The 18,908-nt window shown below is 41.5% G+C and overlaps 1 protein-coding gene across 1 annotated transcript in view; it reads right to left on the bottom strand.

Annotated features, from left to right (window-relative positions):
* The window catches only part of ANO6 (anoctamin 6), a 119,203-nt gene extending 100,421 nt beyond the window's left edge, over positions 1–18,782 (bottom strand). The window contains 2 exon segments of the mRNA XM_075727890.1: positions 4,592–4,617; positions 18,643–18,782. Of these exon segments, the coding sequence (XP_075584005.1) occupies positions 4,592–4,617; positions 18,643–18,782 (166 nt within the window).
* Positions 18,783–18,908: the final 126 nt, after the last annotated feature.

Here is an 18,908-nt window from a genome sequence, read left to right as displayed (position 1 = left end):
TTAAGTGTAACAAATACTTCATTCATTGCCTGCCCTAAACTTTGCATTTGGTGACATTCTTGCTGCTGTGTTAATATCGGGTCTATTAAGCTGGACCTCATGGTCCATTACCCTTTCTTTAGGCCTGACCCCACGAAGTTTAAGGGTCTTGAGCACAGTGTGAAAAAGCAAAGGGTTTCACTCTCACCCAAGGAGCTCATTAGGACTTTATAGAAACACAAAAAATACTCACACAGTACCAACATTTGCACTGAGGGATACTCACCAGACAAACAGCCTGGTGTCAGGAGGTGTTCATTGTTCTCTTTTTCCAGGCCTGCACACCAATTTAGCAGGCTAACTAAAGGGATCGCTCATTTGTAATCCCCCATTTCAGCCTTTGTAGCCGAGATTCATTTGCCAGCATCTTTTAACTTTGCTTCCTTGAAATTCCCATTTCACTTAGGACAGTGTATTTGAAATGAACTGAAACACGCTGGGTAGGATTACACTTGCCAATTGCTATAGTGGGATTTGGAGGCTGTCTTTGTTTGCTGCCTGAAGGCAAGTAAACAGTCATTCACAGTACATTTTTAAAAGACCTTTCTGCAAATCACTTATTGACCGAGGGCCAGGTTCTGCTCTGTTTACCTGCCTTGAATAATGCTCTTCTTCTCCTGAATTGCAGCTGAGTTACTGAAGGAGTAAGGCACTACAAAAGCTGCAGAAGGCTGTCAGAATCTGACTCTAACCAAGATAAGAATAAAGAACTGCTCTTCTGCCATTAACAAAACAAGTTTGCTCTTCTTGGGCCATAGTCCATCTGTCTACCTGTCTCTACAAAGCCTCAGCATCTTTGGCAAATACCCTGTGTGCCATTAGCGGATGATAACACAGTTCACTATGGCTTTGGGTTCAGTATAAAACATCTCCCTATATAAGACACTGGTTCATGAAGGCTTTTGCAGGATTCAGCCTCTGAGCACAACGATGTAGGTAGTGTCTCACCCATATTTTAAACTGGGTTTTTTTTCATATTTAAGACTCTGACATGAAAATCTGAAGTATTGATTTTTAAATCATTTTGCTTTCTTTGAAAGCTGGTGCTCATTGCCTTGGGCAGCAGCAGGCAGCTTGCCGGGCAGCAGCCTTTGGTATCATTTTCAGATTTTCCACACTTTCTGTAAAGACAGTAACAACAGATTTGCAAACCAAAGGGACCCACTTTACATCAAACCTAAGGGCTTTTTATTTTTCAGGGAAACAGGAAAATTGTGTAGATAATTTTGTCTGGCAAAGATCCCTTTTAATATTTCACAATAAGGTATCTTTCCATCAGGAGAACCTATTTAGATTCCTGGCCATTTCCCACATTCACTGTGCGAGGTTTTGCTTTAGAAAGGGCAACTGACACCAGAATAACTACAGCTTTGGGTTTGGCCAGGTGTGGGAAGCTGAAGTAAGAAAACTGTTGTTCACACATACATGGCATCTAGGTGGGGTATTCCTCTTGTTCCCTTATGTTGATATACATTATGCTGTGAAATCAGTGGAGAAACATATGGCAAGTATTTGTTATTCTGCTTTAACACAACAGCAATACAAAATTAGCACTGCATGACACCTGTATATCTTCACTGTGAGCAAAACTAGTTCTGTTAGTCAAGGTGGAATTTTTCTACTTTAAAAAGAGCCATCATTTGGTGCCATCAGTGGATACAATATAAAATAAATACAATCAAAATAGTCTGCTAAGGAAATGCCATATCCCTTCCAACTCACCAGAATGGATTTGGGTCACTGGCACAGTGCAGGAATGCTGTACGTTTGCTGACAAATAAGTTCATAGTCAATTCTTGGTCAATGAACCCTGCCTGGCAAATCAGGCGTGATTTATCCATGACCACTGCCTAACATAGAAAAGCCTGTGCCCTGCTTGTTGGAGATCCATTACCAAGCAAAATCCGGGGATTTCCACAGCCACAGTTTGGTTATTTTTTAGTTACTATGCCATCTCTGTGTAATTGCCTCAACTCATAAGATTACAACTTTTGGAGTTCCTTAGTTCCAGCCCCCAACTGTTTCATCTCAGCTTACCTTTAACTAAGCCAGAATAGTTAATATAATTTTGAAAGAAATTCCAGGGGGGAGGAAGAGGCCAATGGAAAACTCTGTGCCTCATTCAAAGGCAATTAAAGGAATGAAGGGAGATGCTGAGAAGGGTGCAATTCGGTGAGGTGGTAGAAAAGGGAAGGAACTGCTGGTCGTCTGGGTCACATGCAGTATGAATGGAGATTTTTTGAGGATAGCAGCCACCTACAACTTCACAGTACCTTTGACAAGTGGGAGGGCCAGAGGACAAAAATATGAAACCACTTAACAGCAATTTCAACATAGCCTCAAACAGCAGCGTGCCTGAAATGGCTCATGCAAGGACTCATACTGTCTTCACTGCGAAGTCACTGAGTTTATCCTAAACAACTTTTCACAGCTGATTAAATTTACCTGATATTGCTGATATTTGGATTCAGGAAGATGCAGAGCCATTTACACAACCTATTTTGCCATCTCTGCTTTGGGGATGCAGAGAAAGAGGGCACAGTGGGGCAGCAGCATTTAAACAAGCACTGTCATTTCTGCAGTGAATGTCTGACTGTGGCCTAGAATTTTGGCCTTTGGCCTCCAAATATATTTAATCTGAGACATGGTCAAGATACTGTAAACAGGAAGGCTCCTGAAGCTATCACATCAATAATCCGGGATTTTCACTTTGTTCTCTCAGAAGCAGTGCAAACAAATGCAGAAACTGTTCTTCCAGCTGCTGTTGTTTTTAATTACAACACAGAGGAAAAGTTAAGTCAGCAGTTAATTGAACTGAGTCCACTAAAAGTTATTGCTCTTTAACAGCAAAATTATATGGCTTGAAGAATTGTTAGATAAATTGTAGCATAAAAATCACCAGTAGGTCATTGACAATTTTAATGTTTCCTGTATGGATTTACTGACATTCTTAAACAGGCAGAGGCTGTGTTTAACATTATTCTTTCAACATTTTTCAGGATAATATTTTTATTTTAGATGAAGTAATTACTTGGAATAAGCTGCATCTTTACTCTGGGTTCTGTTGTGTTCACCAGAATTTCACTCCCAGGTGCCTAGAGACAAGTCCTTGATGAGATGGGAGAGCTAAAAATTAATGTCTGCTGCATACCACCACAGGAGCAAGAAATAAAGTAATAATGTATTAAAATCTTACAAATAGCATGGGACCCTCACTGCCATGTTTCAAGGGTCCATGCTCTACCTGATAGTAGAGAAAACTTGAAAGTTTTCTTCAGACTTACTTGAAACAGAAATGAAGGTTTCTAAGTGCTATCAGTGAACAGTCATAATGTACCTATGGCTAAATAAAACTCATATCGATTTTTGTATCTGCATATACAGCTCTTTGCACAATGGACCATGAATAGCTGATCTCTAGACTTGCCAATTATATTACCACTAATAATGTAAAAACAATATAATATAGTAAGTGTAATATAATGACAGTAATTAGCATATTATAGCATATATAATAGGAGATATATATAGAGAGGATATATATGGAGGATATATAATATCTAGGATATATAATAGGACAACTAGAATAGGTGTAAAATAAATTTACGCTTTCCAGTGTTACCTTTATAAAAAATAAACCAGATGTACAGCACCTACAAAGGATCATACATGAAATTCAACAGAACCCCATACAATGGTACGATCCTGTATAACAATATAAGAGTAGTAGGCCTTCTAAAGTGGTATCAAATGGCAAAAAATCATAAAGGTGGGTCTAACCAAGACCAAAGAAAAGGGTGAGTGCATGAGAACTGAAAAGAAGGAGAGATTTATCGTATGAGGTGCAAAGGTTGGGCAGGGGTCTAATAAGGGCAGATGATGCTAGGTTATTGCAAATGTGTCTTCAAGTGGAGTTATGAAAGCATACTAAAGTACAGCTATGGGTTTGATATCTAGGAAAAAAACAAAGAGGTGACTGGACTTTGAATCAAAACAGAGTAACGTTTTTGTAAGTTAGACACAATAGTAAGAGAAAACCCACATTGTCAGCAGCTGATGAGGTATTGCCTGTAAGTGTCAAAGAGAAGATCCTGCAGTGGTGACGGGCAGTGTTGTATTTCAAGTAGCTTGAGAATAAAAACTGGCCCTCCTGTTGAGGCTGGCGTGAGGGCAGTCAGAAAACCACATAGCCATAAACCCTGCAAGTAATCTATTTCATGATCACTTCTGACCTTTTGAAATTGCATTCCCAACTGGAATAGTAACTTGGGACATTATCATTTCCTCCAAAGGGAAATTTCAGGTAAGTGTTGCCCCTGAAACATGTAGATGATTTTAATGTGTCATTTTGATGAGAGTGATTACTCGGTATTTTAGCACTAAAACCAAGTGCCGATAGTAACAAAATACAAGTTTTCAGTTTTGTTAATGAACTTCTAGACAAAAATGATTGTGGTATTTTCAAATGAGTGTTTTCCAATCAAAAACATTTTGTCAGCAAGTGTTTGACTAGCTGTAATGACTTTAATAACGAAAAGCGAATGGTCCTTACCTGGTACCATTGAGATGTTATTCATTCTGCAGAGTAAAAGAATAAGACATTTAAATTATGTGAGTGCGTGGGGAAGAAAGAAGAAAAGAAGTAATTGGATACAAGGGAGTAGGTGCTATGCAAATACCTGGCTAGATTACAATCTACCTTAATTGAGTAATTGATCACATCCTTTTGACTTCTATTTCAATGACCTGAGAAGAGGGGTTAAATAGGGGTTACTGGGTGCAGTAACGTGCTTATAGATGGCTAATGCAGAATCAAAGTTTATGTACATAGGATGGACAGACTGACAAAAACTGATAGGTTAAACAACACATGGTAAACATGTCAGAGGGCCATTCCCTGGCAATTACATCTCTTTGCAACATTAGGATATCTCCTAAATAATTTCTCCCTGTTGGCCCAGTGTTTCAGTTAACTGATCTCCTCCCAGATATGTGCTACCTAGGTATGATTTGTTACATTAAAAAAAAACAAACAACAAAACACAAAAAATGTTTCAGGAATTATTTGGAAAGATAACTGGGAAACATATGAATGGATATGCACTAGTGGGCATGGATATATAAAGGGAATATTGTGTTTAACTAACGTGATTAACTTCTTCATGGGAAAGACAATAAAAACTGACAGGTGTGAAGTAGGAGACATCTGAAGTTGACTACAAAGAGGCTTTTTGATTTAGTATCACATAAAAGATTGATATGTAACATCATCAAATGCAGTATTGATGGTGACATTTTACACCGGGGAAAAATGGTTCCTTAAATGAAATGAGAGCTGTATTAAATGGATATAAATTGAGGGACGTCATAAGAATTGTAATTAGGTATAGCATTTTTTCCAGTAATATATAAACACTCTGTAACAGATGCACATTTGTGCAAAGCAGAAAAAAATTGTAAGGCTGAGTTTTAGTTAAGTGAAGAAAATGAATGGTTGAAAGTATTGGCAAAGACAGATATTTTAAAGTAAAGAATCTTAGATCACATTTATTGTCAAAATTTATTCTCATATTTCTGTGAAAATAATCAGAAAAAGGTTTTTAGAGTAATAACAGAAATTTAAATACACTGCTTGATACTTGTAAAATTCTGGGAAAGGAAATAGCTCCTTTGCTGTTTGTTTTCTTGGATAGCAAAATGTAAATGAATATCTACAGCTTGGTATGCTAATTTGGCGGCACATTAAAAGCAGACAAGTGAAGAATGCAAAAGACACCGAGTGCAGGTAATAACATAGCGTATCTCACATCTGAGGAGCTTCTAATCTACAGAAACAACAGTTCTTTCATGTTGACCTGTAAAGTATGAAAAGAAGAAAAAGAGGATTTCTTATATGCAATTCTGTATTTTCACCGCAGCACAGTTTTATGCATACAGCCTTGCACCCCCTGATACTCTGAATCCCATCACTCTTAAAATATTCAAGGTATAACTTTAATCTTAAGTGAAAGCTTAACAGTATTAACACACGCTTGAAATAGCGTTCCATGTCAGAAAAAAGCCACCAGTCCACCAAGACAATGAACACTATTCTAATTTGAAAAGAAGTATTCCTAAAATAGATAATGATGTTTTCACTAACTTTGACTTAGGAGTTTTCCAAGTTGAATGCCTAAATAGGGTAAGGCCCAAAACAAAGGTGAGACAGAACTTTCTTTTTTATATTTGACTTCATAAACATTGAGTAACTCTGTGGTTAGGATGTAAAATACTATTGCTGGTTCATACTGCTTATAAAATAGTTAATTTCCAAAGATGTAAGTACCCTCCTACTGACTATAATCATTCTAGCTATGATTAGCTCCAACAGAAACCCTCAGATATTTTAACCATATGCTTTCAACCAGATCCTTATCGGACATAACCTTCGAAGTATGATTACAGGCCCCTGTGTCTGCAGGATTGGCCCAATCAGACTTCTCAAGAGCTTTTGGGCAACTACAAAACCTGTATTTTCAACAGTTAAATGCCCCCCGGGCTCCAAGTTCTCCCACGGCCCATGGAAGTTGGTCAGACCCCCAAGGTCTGCCTTGGTCAGCACCCCAGCATCCGTCCCATGCTTAAGCCTTCACTGGAGCCCACACATAGGTTTGGTTTTGCCAATATCTCTGGAAGGGCCCATTTTGTTCAGCAGAACCCGGGTGTGTATAATGGATGGAAAACCTTAAAATTAAATACAGTAGTTAGGGCCTCTTTTAGCCAAAATACATTCAGTGACAAAGACAATACCCATTTTTTATGTTTTAGCCAGGTGTACAGCTAGGCAGCCTCGGGCCAGCTGATGCAAAACCTAGAACACGAGGACTCATCCCCAGGTCACAGAGTGGGGCTTTTCTTAATGCCTTCTCTCCTGCCCCACAGGCCTCCTAGTCCTCACTGTGCTCAGCTCAAGTGCCATGGCCCTGTGATATATGAAACAAAACCCCCCAGTATTTTGGTCTAAAAAAAGGTATCTGCAAAAACAGGAGCTTATAATCTTTACCCAGAAGATGCCTAAACAGAGAAGGACTTGAGGTTTTGTGGATCCTAGTCTTATCCCAGTATAAAGACCTGTAAGTAAGGGACGTAGAGATTCTCCAGAAAGGTCTGGTAATAGTCTTTCTTCACCACCTTCTCTCAGGTCAGGCAGCTCTCTCTCAAGGTCCAATATACATTGTAACGCCTACTACATGGAAAATTCCCAATTACAACATTATTAAAAATTGGTTTGATGTTGTAGAGTAGCTTATACAGACCTGTTGTCAGGAACTTCATTCCTGAATACTAGAATCGGCTCATAGGATAATTCAGGCTGGAAAGACCTCAGGAGGTCTCTAGTTCAACCTCCTGCTCAAAGGAGGTGGAACTTCCAAGCTCAGACCAGGTTGCTCAGGGCTTTATCCAGTTGGGTCTTGAAAACCTCCAGGGATGGAGACTGCACAGCCTCTCTGCGCAGCCTCTTCCACTGCCCAGCTGTCCTCATGGGAAAAAAGTTTTTCCTTCTATCCAGTCTGAACCCCTCTTGTTTCAATTTATGCCTGTTGCCTCTTGTTCTCTCTCCATGAACTGCTGTGAAGAGCCTGACTCTATCTTCTTGCTAACCTCCCCGTAGGTCCTGGGGGGCTGTTGGTTGCCCCCTGAAGCTGTGTCTGTTTCATGCTGAACAAGCCCAGGTCCTTCAGTTTCTCCTCACTGGGCAAGTGCTCCAGTCCCCAACCAGCCTGGGGGCCTCTGCTGAACTCACTCCAGTTTGTCAATCTCTTTCTTGCATTGGTGGGCTCAAAATTGGACACAGTATCTAGATGTGGTCCAACAAGTGCTGAGAAATGGGGAACCATCCCTTCCCACAGTCCAAAGGCTGCATCCCTGTTCATACACGAGGCAGCGGGTCGTCCTTGCTGCTGGGGCACACAGCTGCCTACCGGGCCCCCAGGGTGGGCCGTTCCCACGGAGCTGCTCCCCAGCCTGTCCCTCCCCAGCCTGGGCTGCTGCAGGTGTCCCTCCCTCCTGGGGACAGCACTTGGCATTTGTCCTTGCTGAATCCCACAAGGTATCCTTAGTTCTTGTAGTTCCCCAGCCTGTCCTTTTTGGGGATGGGTGCAACATTTGCCTTTCTCCAGTTGGTAGGGACTTCTAAGTCTCTAGGACCTTTCAAAGACAACAGGTAATAGAGAATCATGTTTTATACATGAGGACATAGTTAAATACAATTTGCTCCTATTTGTTACAGGAAAAAAATATTTTAACAATGTTAGGGAGACATCATTTTGTTCAGAGACTTCAAATGTAGTGGGTGAAATCTTGGCTCCCTGGAAGCCTCTGGCAAAGCTCCCGTTGTGTCCAGAGGGAAATGTAATGGCATTTATAGTTCAGTTAGGACTGGGGTTTCCTTGCTCTGAAGCTGTATTTGTCAAAGTAATCAAAAGCAACTTCTGTTTTTTGAAATGTACCTGTGTTTGCTCTAAGCATGACTCAAAGTCCCCCCGACAATGGAAAGACTATGTTTTTTTAGTGTACCTTAGATCAGATATTTAATATGAAAATTTCTGTAATTAATTAACCATGTTAAGGGAAAAATAAAAAATCTGCAGGGAGCTTCTAGCTGCCATACAAAGTTAGGAGGTTAGTACTGCTGAAATTTTCAGAAGAGGTTAAATTGATGCAATGGGTCATTTTTTCTAATTAATCTTAGAAAACTATGCAGATTTTATTGCTGCAGGAACGCTTGGGCTAAGCTTATTTATTTTACTTTGTCTAAATCTAAAAGTTACTTTAGCTGAAATTGTCTTTCTACCTGACAATCAAAGAAATTGTGTGTTCCTGTAGGGATTAAGTCAGGAAGCAGTTTTTAACAGCAACAAATTGAAACGTTTGCACAAGGAAGTGTTGCTTTTATAAGTGATGGGAAACTTCAAATTTGATTACAAGCAACCTTTGGCTTCCTATCTGTTCAACAATAGGCCATGTTGTTAAGGGCAATTTCCATGCACAGCATGTGGGTCCCATTTTTTCATCCTTAGACATGGTTGTTTACTGTTCAGAACTGTTTATGCATTTTAATCAGGCTTATTCAGCAGCCCTTAATAAATCACCACTAAGTGAATGTACCAAAACAAGAACTATTATACAGGATTTGTTCCCCTTATGCAGTATTTGCTGCCCTCAGGTTCCACTGGATATAAAAATAAAGAGTAAATGGGTAATTGAGTCAAAAGAATAATTATGAGACATATGATTTTAATGCCTTTTGCTGAGCCGTTGCCTCCAGCAACTTCCGCTAGCTACAGGAGCCTGCCTTTAAATTCATCCCGGGCCAGAATGACTTAACAATTGGAACCTGCCTTCAGCTCATGGCACTGGAAGGCTTTTTGATGGGATGAAGCTGACAGCCCAGTTCCTGCCTGGCAGACGTTCACATGAGACAAGGCTGAAGTCATATAGATAAGCGCTTAAACATTCAGGTATCTTGGGCTGTGGAAACAACGGAGGAGAGCATTGTTGGTAAGAAGCTGGTAAACAGAAGTAAACACATCTTTTATTTGTATGAGGAACCAGCTGAAAAATATTTTTTTCCATAGTCTGGTGAACAAAAAATTTCCAGAGGAATTTTAATAAGTGCTAATGGTTTTCTGGGATAGCTCTAGTTTCTTAAAAATAAAGAAAGTCCAGAAATGAAGTTATTTAATTTTAAATAAACTATAAAGTTTATTTAAACTGTAAAGTGTATTTAGTCTTGACAGATTTTTCCAATCCTGCTTTTACTGGATTTTACTGGATTACTATCTCTTCCTGTGAAAAACAGGGGAATTTTACAGACCTATAGGTCGTGTGCAGGAAAGATGTGACACACATGGCATGGTGCCCTCTGCATGTCACACAGTTATGTCTGGGAAAAACCAAAGTAAAACGCAACAACAAAAAAGGCATGTACCACGTAGGGCAGACTTTCCCAGAAACTACTACTGAAATGCAAAATACCATTTTGCAGATTATTTAGCAGGAAACTTGCCTCAGTCTGTCAGTTTGCCCCACTGAAGCCACTAGGAGAAATTAGGGTGGGTAGATATGGGCTCTATTCTCTTTGCTTGCAGAAATCCTGCTTTCCTTTGGGTCAGTGTGCTCGGTCAGGCTGCCCGGTCCCTATGTTGCTCGTAGCAATAAAAGCTTTGTCCAGCAGTCAACAGCCATGCAAGATTCCCCACCTACTCTCCTGCTGGACCATAACCCCCACTGCAGTTTCGCAGACCTTGTCTTCTCTCCCCCCCACCTCCCAAATTGTTTGCAAAGCATTTATGCTTGTTTCCTAAGAAGCAGGATATTCGGGGTTTTTGCTTCAATCTGTTATTGTTTACCATGATAATGAAAGGTTCCTTTGTGAGCAGAAAAATTGCCACAACACAGCAAAGCTCTGATAGCTAAACAGTGAGATTTCCTTTGGGAAATTATAAGGCCCAGTTCTCCAAAAGCCTAACTAATATGAATGGTCATCTTGACTTTAGTGGTGCTCAGCTACCACGATCAGCACGGCATGTAACCTTTCAGCTAGCTGGATCAGGTAGGCTCGAACCTTTCAAGAATACCACACTGAAATACTACTATTTTCTTCAGTAACACCTTGGCTAGTCCTATAACAAAAGACGGTCCCTGAATTGTGCAGGCAAAGTGCTCAATTACTAACACCAAACTGGCAATTGCACTGTTCTTCCTTTGAAAATAGATTACAGTCATTCCACCTGTAGAAAGAGAAAAGATGGTGTCCTTGGATAAAAGAATGGCTATATTCAACAACAATGCTGCTTTATTTAATTGTTTGTTATTAAGCAAAATGTGGCCAAACCTCTTATTTCTTCTGCACTATTTGCAAAGCATGTCCAGCTCAGTCCACATTGTCCCCTTTGCTCTGAATTTAGATTTCGTTTTTGTTATTCTGGTAACAGCCTTGCCTCTCTTGGTGAAAAAATAAAAACTCCATCACGTTATGATGGTGTGCAGCGGAGAGAAACTGCCACAGGAAACCAGTCCAGTACTTTCTATGCAGTGTTACCTAAGTGGGACTTTTGCTTGACTAATGGACCACGTAATTGTATTGTAAATGCTGGGTTGAGACCTAGCTGTCAAGATTTTACTTCTTTCACAACTGCAGAAGCTATTTGTGTTTTTCTTTGCCTTGAAATTTCATTATACTACCTAACACTTCAGTTAGGAAGTGCCAGAGTCATCCAAGTCAGCCATTTGGGACCTAACCAAACTGTGAACCTTCACCTCTGAGGGTAAAATGCTTCTGAATGCAGTAACCCACCTCAAGTGATCCCCTGCATTACGTTACAAAGTTGAAAAGAAATTAATTATGTCAATAAGTGGGCAAATATTCTCTTTTTCATACCCCACTCCCCCTTGATTCTCTGCCATTTTTTGGGAGACAATTATTTCTAAAGTTTAAGGAACAATGTTTAAAAAAATTACTGAATTTGTTCTTTTCAAAGTAAGCCGGGGGGGGGGGGGGGTATGCACCCTCTGATAATATGATGGTAACTGATTTCTCTTTTAATAGCATTATCTGCATGTGTCTTATTGTAGGGCCCTTCTCGGTACAGTAAAGAAACAAGTACATTAATTGAAACATATGTAGGGAATAGAAAAAGACTGTCCATCTGTCCCAGTTATTTTGAGAGAGACTCACCTGTGCTGGAGCAGTGCAGCAGCATGCTGTACCCTCTGACCTGAAGATGCCACAGCTTTGGAAACTGTGGCAGCAGCCATAAAATGGGAAACAGGGAGACGATGGACCATGGGAGAGAATGGGCAGAGGAAGCCTCCTGGAAAGTGGGGGGAAATAAAGAAAACTGTGACCCCCTCACTTTCCTTAAACTACTTAAATCTATAAATTATTAGAAGATCATTTAATAATTTAGTCTTTTGCTAAAAATACAGCCTGAAACTATGATCTGAGAGGATCACAGTGCTCTGACCACAGAAATACCTGGTACTTTTGAGCACTACATGGATTTCAGCTGGTTAATCCAATATCCAAAAACATTCCTTAAAACAATTACATAAGTCTCTAACACCATCACTTTCCCAAGAGGACAAAGGTTCACAATAGAAGTTGTGTGAAATACCCAAGACATTCAGAAAACACCTTGCTCTGTTTTTTATATCACCAGATGCCTGAAGTATCAACACTGCTGTAAATCATACCAAGTTATAGAAGATGACGCCGGACAGACTATTGGATGAGCTCTGTACTTCACATCAGCACAGTTGTAAATATGATTTGTTCTTAGGAATATAATCTGAGAAAGCACTGTATGTTTTATATACTGCCTTCTGAATCCTTTGTATCAGAGTAGGAGCAGTAGATCCTGCTACTGCCTAATTAAATGTGAATTACAAGTTCCATTATAGAAGCTCTCTTTCATACGCTCCACTTTATTCCAGATATGTCACAGAGGTGAAAAAAAATCCAAACTATGAAAATGAAATTTCCAAGTAAAATCCTGTAGGACTGAAGTTTTCCATGTGTGGTTTCTGCAGGGAGAAGCAGAGTTTTAAAAGTTTGAGTCACATCCATATAGCTAGCTTTCAACATGTGTTAAAATCATGCACAAAAGTTAGGGTGCATGCTGCAGTAAGAATTTGTGCACATCTGCAACATAACTTGACAGGGAATCAATTTCTTTTCACACTTCAACATTTCACTTCTGTGTATTTTTTTGCAACTTGCTGAGATCTAATGCCAAGCCAGATTTGGCGGAAATGACTTCAGTCATTCGAAACTGAGCTCTTGAAGTTTTTTATGGAACTGGATTGAAAGAATGCTAATTCCATCTGTGTTTGTTCAGAATGATGGTGATTCCTAAGCACAGCAGAGTTTCCTGGTGAATGGTTAAGTTCAGCCGGGAGTGCTGTGAAATGCTTTAGCTAAATCTAGACTTCTCAAAAGCCTGACTAACCTGGCAAAGTTTATATTGCTTTCAGGATGTCAGGACTGTAAAAAAAAAAACCAGCAGGAGGTAGGAAGAGAACTAAGTGTCAAGGCAAACTGCCTCCTCAGAAATTAAAATGGCAACAACAGGGTGCCCCAAATCTTCTAATGTTGTGGGCTGGATGCCAGTTTTGCTCCTCCCTCAAAAGGCAGCTGGCAAGGTTTGGGAGGCTTGCAAGTGGCTTGTGTGGGCATCTACAGCTGAAGCCCAAATCCAACACAAGCCCACCCAGGCTCTCCTTGAGGCTGCCCCTTGCTGTTGCATGCAAACTCTGGCCAGAGTGCACAAATCTAATTTTCCTCTCCTTCCACACCCTGCCCTTTCCTAGAAAGAGATACCAAAGGCTTCCTTAGGCTGCCTGTGGGAGACCAAATCCTAAAGTGGTGGAGGTAACACTCGTCCAGCAAAAGTCTGCACAGTACAAGTCACCGCAACATTTTTTGGTGTAAGCTATGCTTAAGAAGTCAGCTTATAACAGGTTCATGCGCACATCATGCAGGTGCCATACCTTTTATTTGAACTGTGCCTTAAGCTTCATGGTTGTGCTGGTTTTGGCTGGGATAGAGTTAATTTTCTTCCAGGTAGCTGGTATGGGGCTATGTTTTGGATTTGTGCTGGAAACAGTGTTGATAACACAGTTTTAGTCACTGCTGAGCAGTGCTTACACAGAGTCAAGGCCTTTTCTGCTTCTCACCCCACCCCACCAGCGAGTAGGCTGGGGGTGCACAAGAAGCTGGGAGGGGACACAGCTGGGACAGCTGACCCCAGCTGACCAAAGGGATGTTCCACACCATATGACATCATGCTGAGCATATAAAGCTGGAGGAAGAAGAAGGAAGGGGGGGACATTCAGAGTGATGGCATTTGTCTTCCTGAGTAACTGTTACGGGTGATAGAGCCCTGCTTTCCTGGAGATGGCTGAACACCTGCATGCCAATGGGAAATAGTGAATGAATTCTTTGCTTTGCTTGCTTGCATGGCTTTTGCCTTACCTATTAAACTGTCTTTATGTTGACACATGAGTTTTCTCACTTTTACTATTCTGATTCTCTTCCCCATCCCACTGAGGGGGAGTGAGGAAGTGGCTGTGTGCTGCTTAGTTGCTGGCTGGGGTTAAACCACGACAATGGTGCACAAAGCAGCAGGTGTAAGCCAGAATAGTTTGGGATGCTACAAGAACACAGAAATAAACTTATGGTCAAAACTGAAATCCCTCCTGCAGAGCAGGAGCTTTGCTCCTAGTTTGCTGAGTACCTGTGCTACTTCTATCACTGCTCTTCTGTGGTGTCTCTGGGTTGGAGCTAACCAGAGTGATTTGTACCCAAAACAGCAAAACCTGATGGTGAGTTGCTTTCTTAGGCCAGGACACTCAGCCTCCACATATACGATTATCTCCCAAATGTCAAGGGAGCGATTTTTGAGTGAGGAAGGGAAATTTAGAGCAAAATCTGCCTAAAAGCCTACAGCAGCTCTGCAGTGATGACATCATCCAGCCTGAGCTTGCCAAGCTTGGTATTATTTTGAACAACATACTTTTGCAGACTGTGGTCTACCATGCTTAGGTTAGACGAAACAGTGTGAGACACCTGTCTCCAAGAGTGTGGAAAATGCATCTAACTTAGAAAATGGCATAGTTATGTTATTAGAAGTGCATTTTGATGGCTAAGTCCAGGGCATTTTTTTGCCAGAGAACTTCAGGATCAATCTGAAGAAGTGCATGTGCTCTCTGGTAGGATTTGTGTATTATTCCTTTAGCTAGAATATGTTGCTCCAAAGCTTACAAGCAGAAGAGTAGAGAGAGTATGGCATTATTTTTGCTGGAAAAGCAAAGTTGGAAATAATTAATTAAGTGAGGTCAAATAGATGTTGCTAAAGTGTCATACACAGAATCCAGTAAAATTATGACTGCGTAGAGCTGCCTTTAGCACGCCTAAGCAAAGAGAGCATTAGAAAAGACCTGTATTCAATTACCTCATCTCAGTCTCCTGCAAGCGTGCGTCTGTTTCTGTATCAAGATCCCTGTTCCTGGCTATATGCAATAAAATGGCAGTAATACAGTTGGAGCATCTCAGGCTGCCAAAGAGGAACATTGTTTGGAAGCATGGAGGCAGACAGCTCACACCACGTGAGGTCTTCAGGCCCAGAAATGGCAGGTGTGCTGAAGTTTTTGTGTATCTGATTTTAATATAATGTAAAGAGCATTTAAATGACTAATTTATCTTCTTAAATCAATTTTAGGCATTTTATCCATGCTGCTTGGAGATGCCTTTGGGAAAACTCTTACTCAGGAACAGCGCAGTGTGAATTTGCCCTGGGCTAGGTAGGACTGTTCCCCTATTCACATGCTGCTTTTGAATTAAAAGGCTTTTCAGCTGCTGCTGTCACAAGGTCCTGGAAAATACATCTTCTTCTGAGATACCTATGTTACTGGTTTCCAAAATACCCTATGCAGTAAAATAAAGGAGCCTCCCCATTATCCTCTGGATACCTTGGAGTAATTTATTGGCACGCGGACGTAAACCTTAGCTGCTTAAACCTTAAGCAGTTGTCTTAGCCAAAGGTTCTCCTTGTCAAAAAGGGCTCATAGGAAAATTAAATGTATGTAAATCTGGCAAATAATGTAGATGCTGATTGAATCTGGTAGAGTGTAAAATAAAGAAATGAATAAAGAATTGTTTCTGTTATTTGGATTTTCTGGTTGACTGCTGCAGCTTATGACTAGCCATATATCTGGCAGCTTTAGAAGAAAGTAAATAAAACATCAAGAAGTTAGTGAGAAATTACTGGGAAAAAAGTTAAGAGGAACATCTGACAGCTAATATGCACGCTTCCAATTAAGCAATGGGGAGGTTTGTAAGAAAAGTTTGAACTAAAGGCAGGATTCAGCTTAATGCGATTTGCTACAGGGAAAAAGCTGCAAGGGAGAGATCCCCCAGCTCGAGGATGGAAATGCCATCTGAGAAAGGGCAGAGCTGATGTAGAAGAGCGATCATTAGGGAGACTTTGATTTAGTTGCACAGATCTTGTGCTTGGTATGTTAAATAAATTGTCTGCCTTGGCAGTAAGACCGTACCCAGGACCCCCAGTGGGGAAGGCATAACAGAGAGTGCTGAGCATTTCATGTATGTTCCATGTACCCCATTTTTTAAGCTCTGCAACCCAAAAAGTGTATCTTCATGTTTTCCAATCACCTGATGCAAGCCAAGATAGCCAGTTAAGGCAAACTTTCTTCTCCTTTAGTCTGGTTAAGGTAAAAGTAAATTAATAAATTGGCAAAATCCAGAGTAAATACCTTCCAAGTTTGCAAAACCAAATGAAATGAGAGCTATTCACTATGCGAATACCATCTCTACTTACTGTATGTATCTGGGTAATACACATCCAGTGACTTTTCAGATCCTTGGCTAAGGCTCTGTTTGTCACACATTTCCAGGCTGCATTCACTGGAAAGGATCTGGGTCTAAGGATGCCACTTGTTTTTACACTCAAAACAGTTCATACCCCAGATTGGAACGAGGAACCTATACTTTCTTGTACTGTGCTCTCCAGCTTTTGACAGGTAACATCTCTTGGGCCTGAGTGTACCTGATTATCACATGCCCAGAGGATAAACAGAATTTGCTAGCTCCTGCTCAGCAGGGCTATAGATATGTGTCCCAGAGACAAAGTGCTCAGAGGCTACCCTGGTTTAATGAGTTCATTCAGCTATTCTACTCTACCATTCTTACTTAAGCTCACACAACAGGTTTTAGGTCTGCACTGGGAGTCTCTTGAAAAACAGTATTTTCTGACTGTCTTATTTAAAACTGGGATCAGTTCTCTGATCTGGTTCACGGTGCTTTGTTGGTACAGCTATGACAGCGGAGCCAGAATGTGAGTGAGAGGCCACTGATAGATGAAAACAGGAGGGGAACTGCTTAAACACACATTGTAATGAATGGGTTGAACCCCAGAAGTACAGATGAAACCCGATATGAATTGTTAACCCACCATGGGGCAACTGATCACTCTCCTCCATGGAGCAGAGCAAACTGTCATATGCTACATGTGTAGGGCTTGTGTTTCACAGAAATGTGCAATTTGCTAATCATACTTTACTGAACTACACAGCCGAGATTAACACAATAGTAGCCACTCTGGCATGAGAAATAGCTTTGGAAGAAACCGAACCCCAAGCCCGTCTTTGAAAGCTACTGTCTTTGACAACCATCTTTTCCTTGGTGAATACCTTTTATTCATGCAGCACAGCTGGATGGACTAACTGCACTTTCCCAAGTGCTGAATTATGGTTTTCAGTGTCCCAGGCCCTTGGGAACTCTGTGAGAACTTGGTCAGTGAAAGGAAAGACAGAATAAATCCTTAAGTGTGAATAAATTTCCGAGGGGTAATTGGAAATGCAGCTACTTGCAATGCTCAAAAGCAGGTGCCTTCCTGGGAAGACTCGCTTCTTTCCCTTAGACATGATAAATATACATTTCTGCATCTTAATACTGCAATGATGCATATTACCTTCAGATGTACTCTGGGATCCACCAGGCTAGATTCTGTCCTTTCTATGGCAAGAGGCAACTCCAGTCTCAAAATGCTCACAGGTAAGATACTTGCATTAATGTCTTGAGTGTACAAAGATGAAGGCCTTCAGATCTGTAAATATAAGTGCTTAAACTGTGGAAATCCTTTAAGCCGAGAACAATTAGAGAATGGGAGTGCATCAGGGCAAAACTATCAGACACACTTGTCTTGGTCTTACTCTTCCTCATACTTACAGCCACTGCTGAAGACAGAAGGTCAGACTACATGGGCCCCTGGTGTGAAGCATCCTTATCAACTCTGACACCTGTTGTACCACAGGTAACATCATCTGGGTGCCAACGGAGTAAAGTGCCCAAACACTGGCAGGGCCAATCTACCCAAGGACATGAAGAAAAGCTTGGGACATCTGAGTGCTTAATTTACATCTCCCAAGGTATTAGTACCGCAGCAGTTAAACCATCCTTCCCGCCTGCTGTCTGAGGACACAGATCATTCCACTTTTCCAGCTGGTCTTGGCTATGGACTACCCTGATGTCCAAGGGGTTATGCTCCTACTGCTATAAAAAAAAATAAGGGACACACCTGCTCCAGAGGATTTTGCAGAAAATAACCCTGAGACTGGTGAACAGCTGCTCTGAAAGAAAAGGATTTCTCCACAGAACAGGGAGATGCTTTCAGGTCTTAGGGAACAACGTCCAGTTTTAACTTTCTGCATATATGTTTGAACTGGAAAATGAGACATCTTTGCCACATGACATGGTTTGTAAGAAAATAAATAAGAATACGTGCAAGGAAGTAAAAATGGACAGAGCCACCCCTGCCAAAGGATGTTTAGGCCAACAGCAAGCATCGTCCCACAGCTCGAGGAAAACATGATTAACAGCGCCGCGCTGACCTTAATCAGATTAATTGAGACAAATGTTGAAAATCCAGGATGTGTGTATGTCGGGGGGGGGGGGGGGTAACTAAAGGGAAGGGGGAAAAAAAAAAAAAGGCCAGATAAAAATGCCCAGAGGGAGTGAGCTAATGACTATCTTCCCATTACCTCATGGGATCATTAGGTCGACATGATCTCGCCGCGGCCACCACCGGAGCCACCTCCCCGCCGGGACGGAGGCCAGAGGCCTTTGCCTTCCTCTCCACACAGGTGCAGCCCCACAGCGGGAAGCGCGGGCCCGCCGCCATGTCGGGAGGCCGGGGGCGCCCCGGGGCGCCCCCGGCCTCCCGACATGGCGGCGGGCCGGGGGGGGGGGGGGGCGGGTAACGCGGGGCAGCCACCCCCGCCCCAGGACGCGGTCGGGTCCGCTCAGC

Source organism: Pelecanus crispus, chromosome 1 (genome assembly GCF_030463565.1).
Source record: "Pelecanus crispus isolate bPelCri1 chromosome 1, bPelCri1.pri, whole genome shotgun sequence".
In the NCBI taxonomy this organism is placed as follows: Eukaryota; Metazoa; Chordata; class Aves; order Pelecaniformes; family Pelecanidae; genus Pelecanus; species Pelecanus crispus.
The sequence above is the reverse complement of the archived record's forward strand: the minus strand, read 5'-3'. Positions and strand labels throughout refer to the sequence as shown.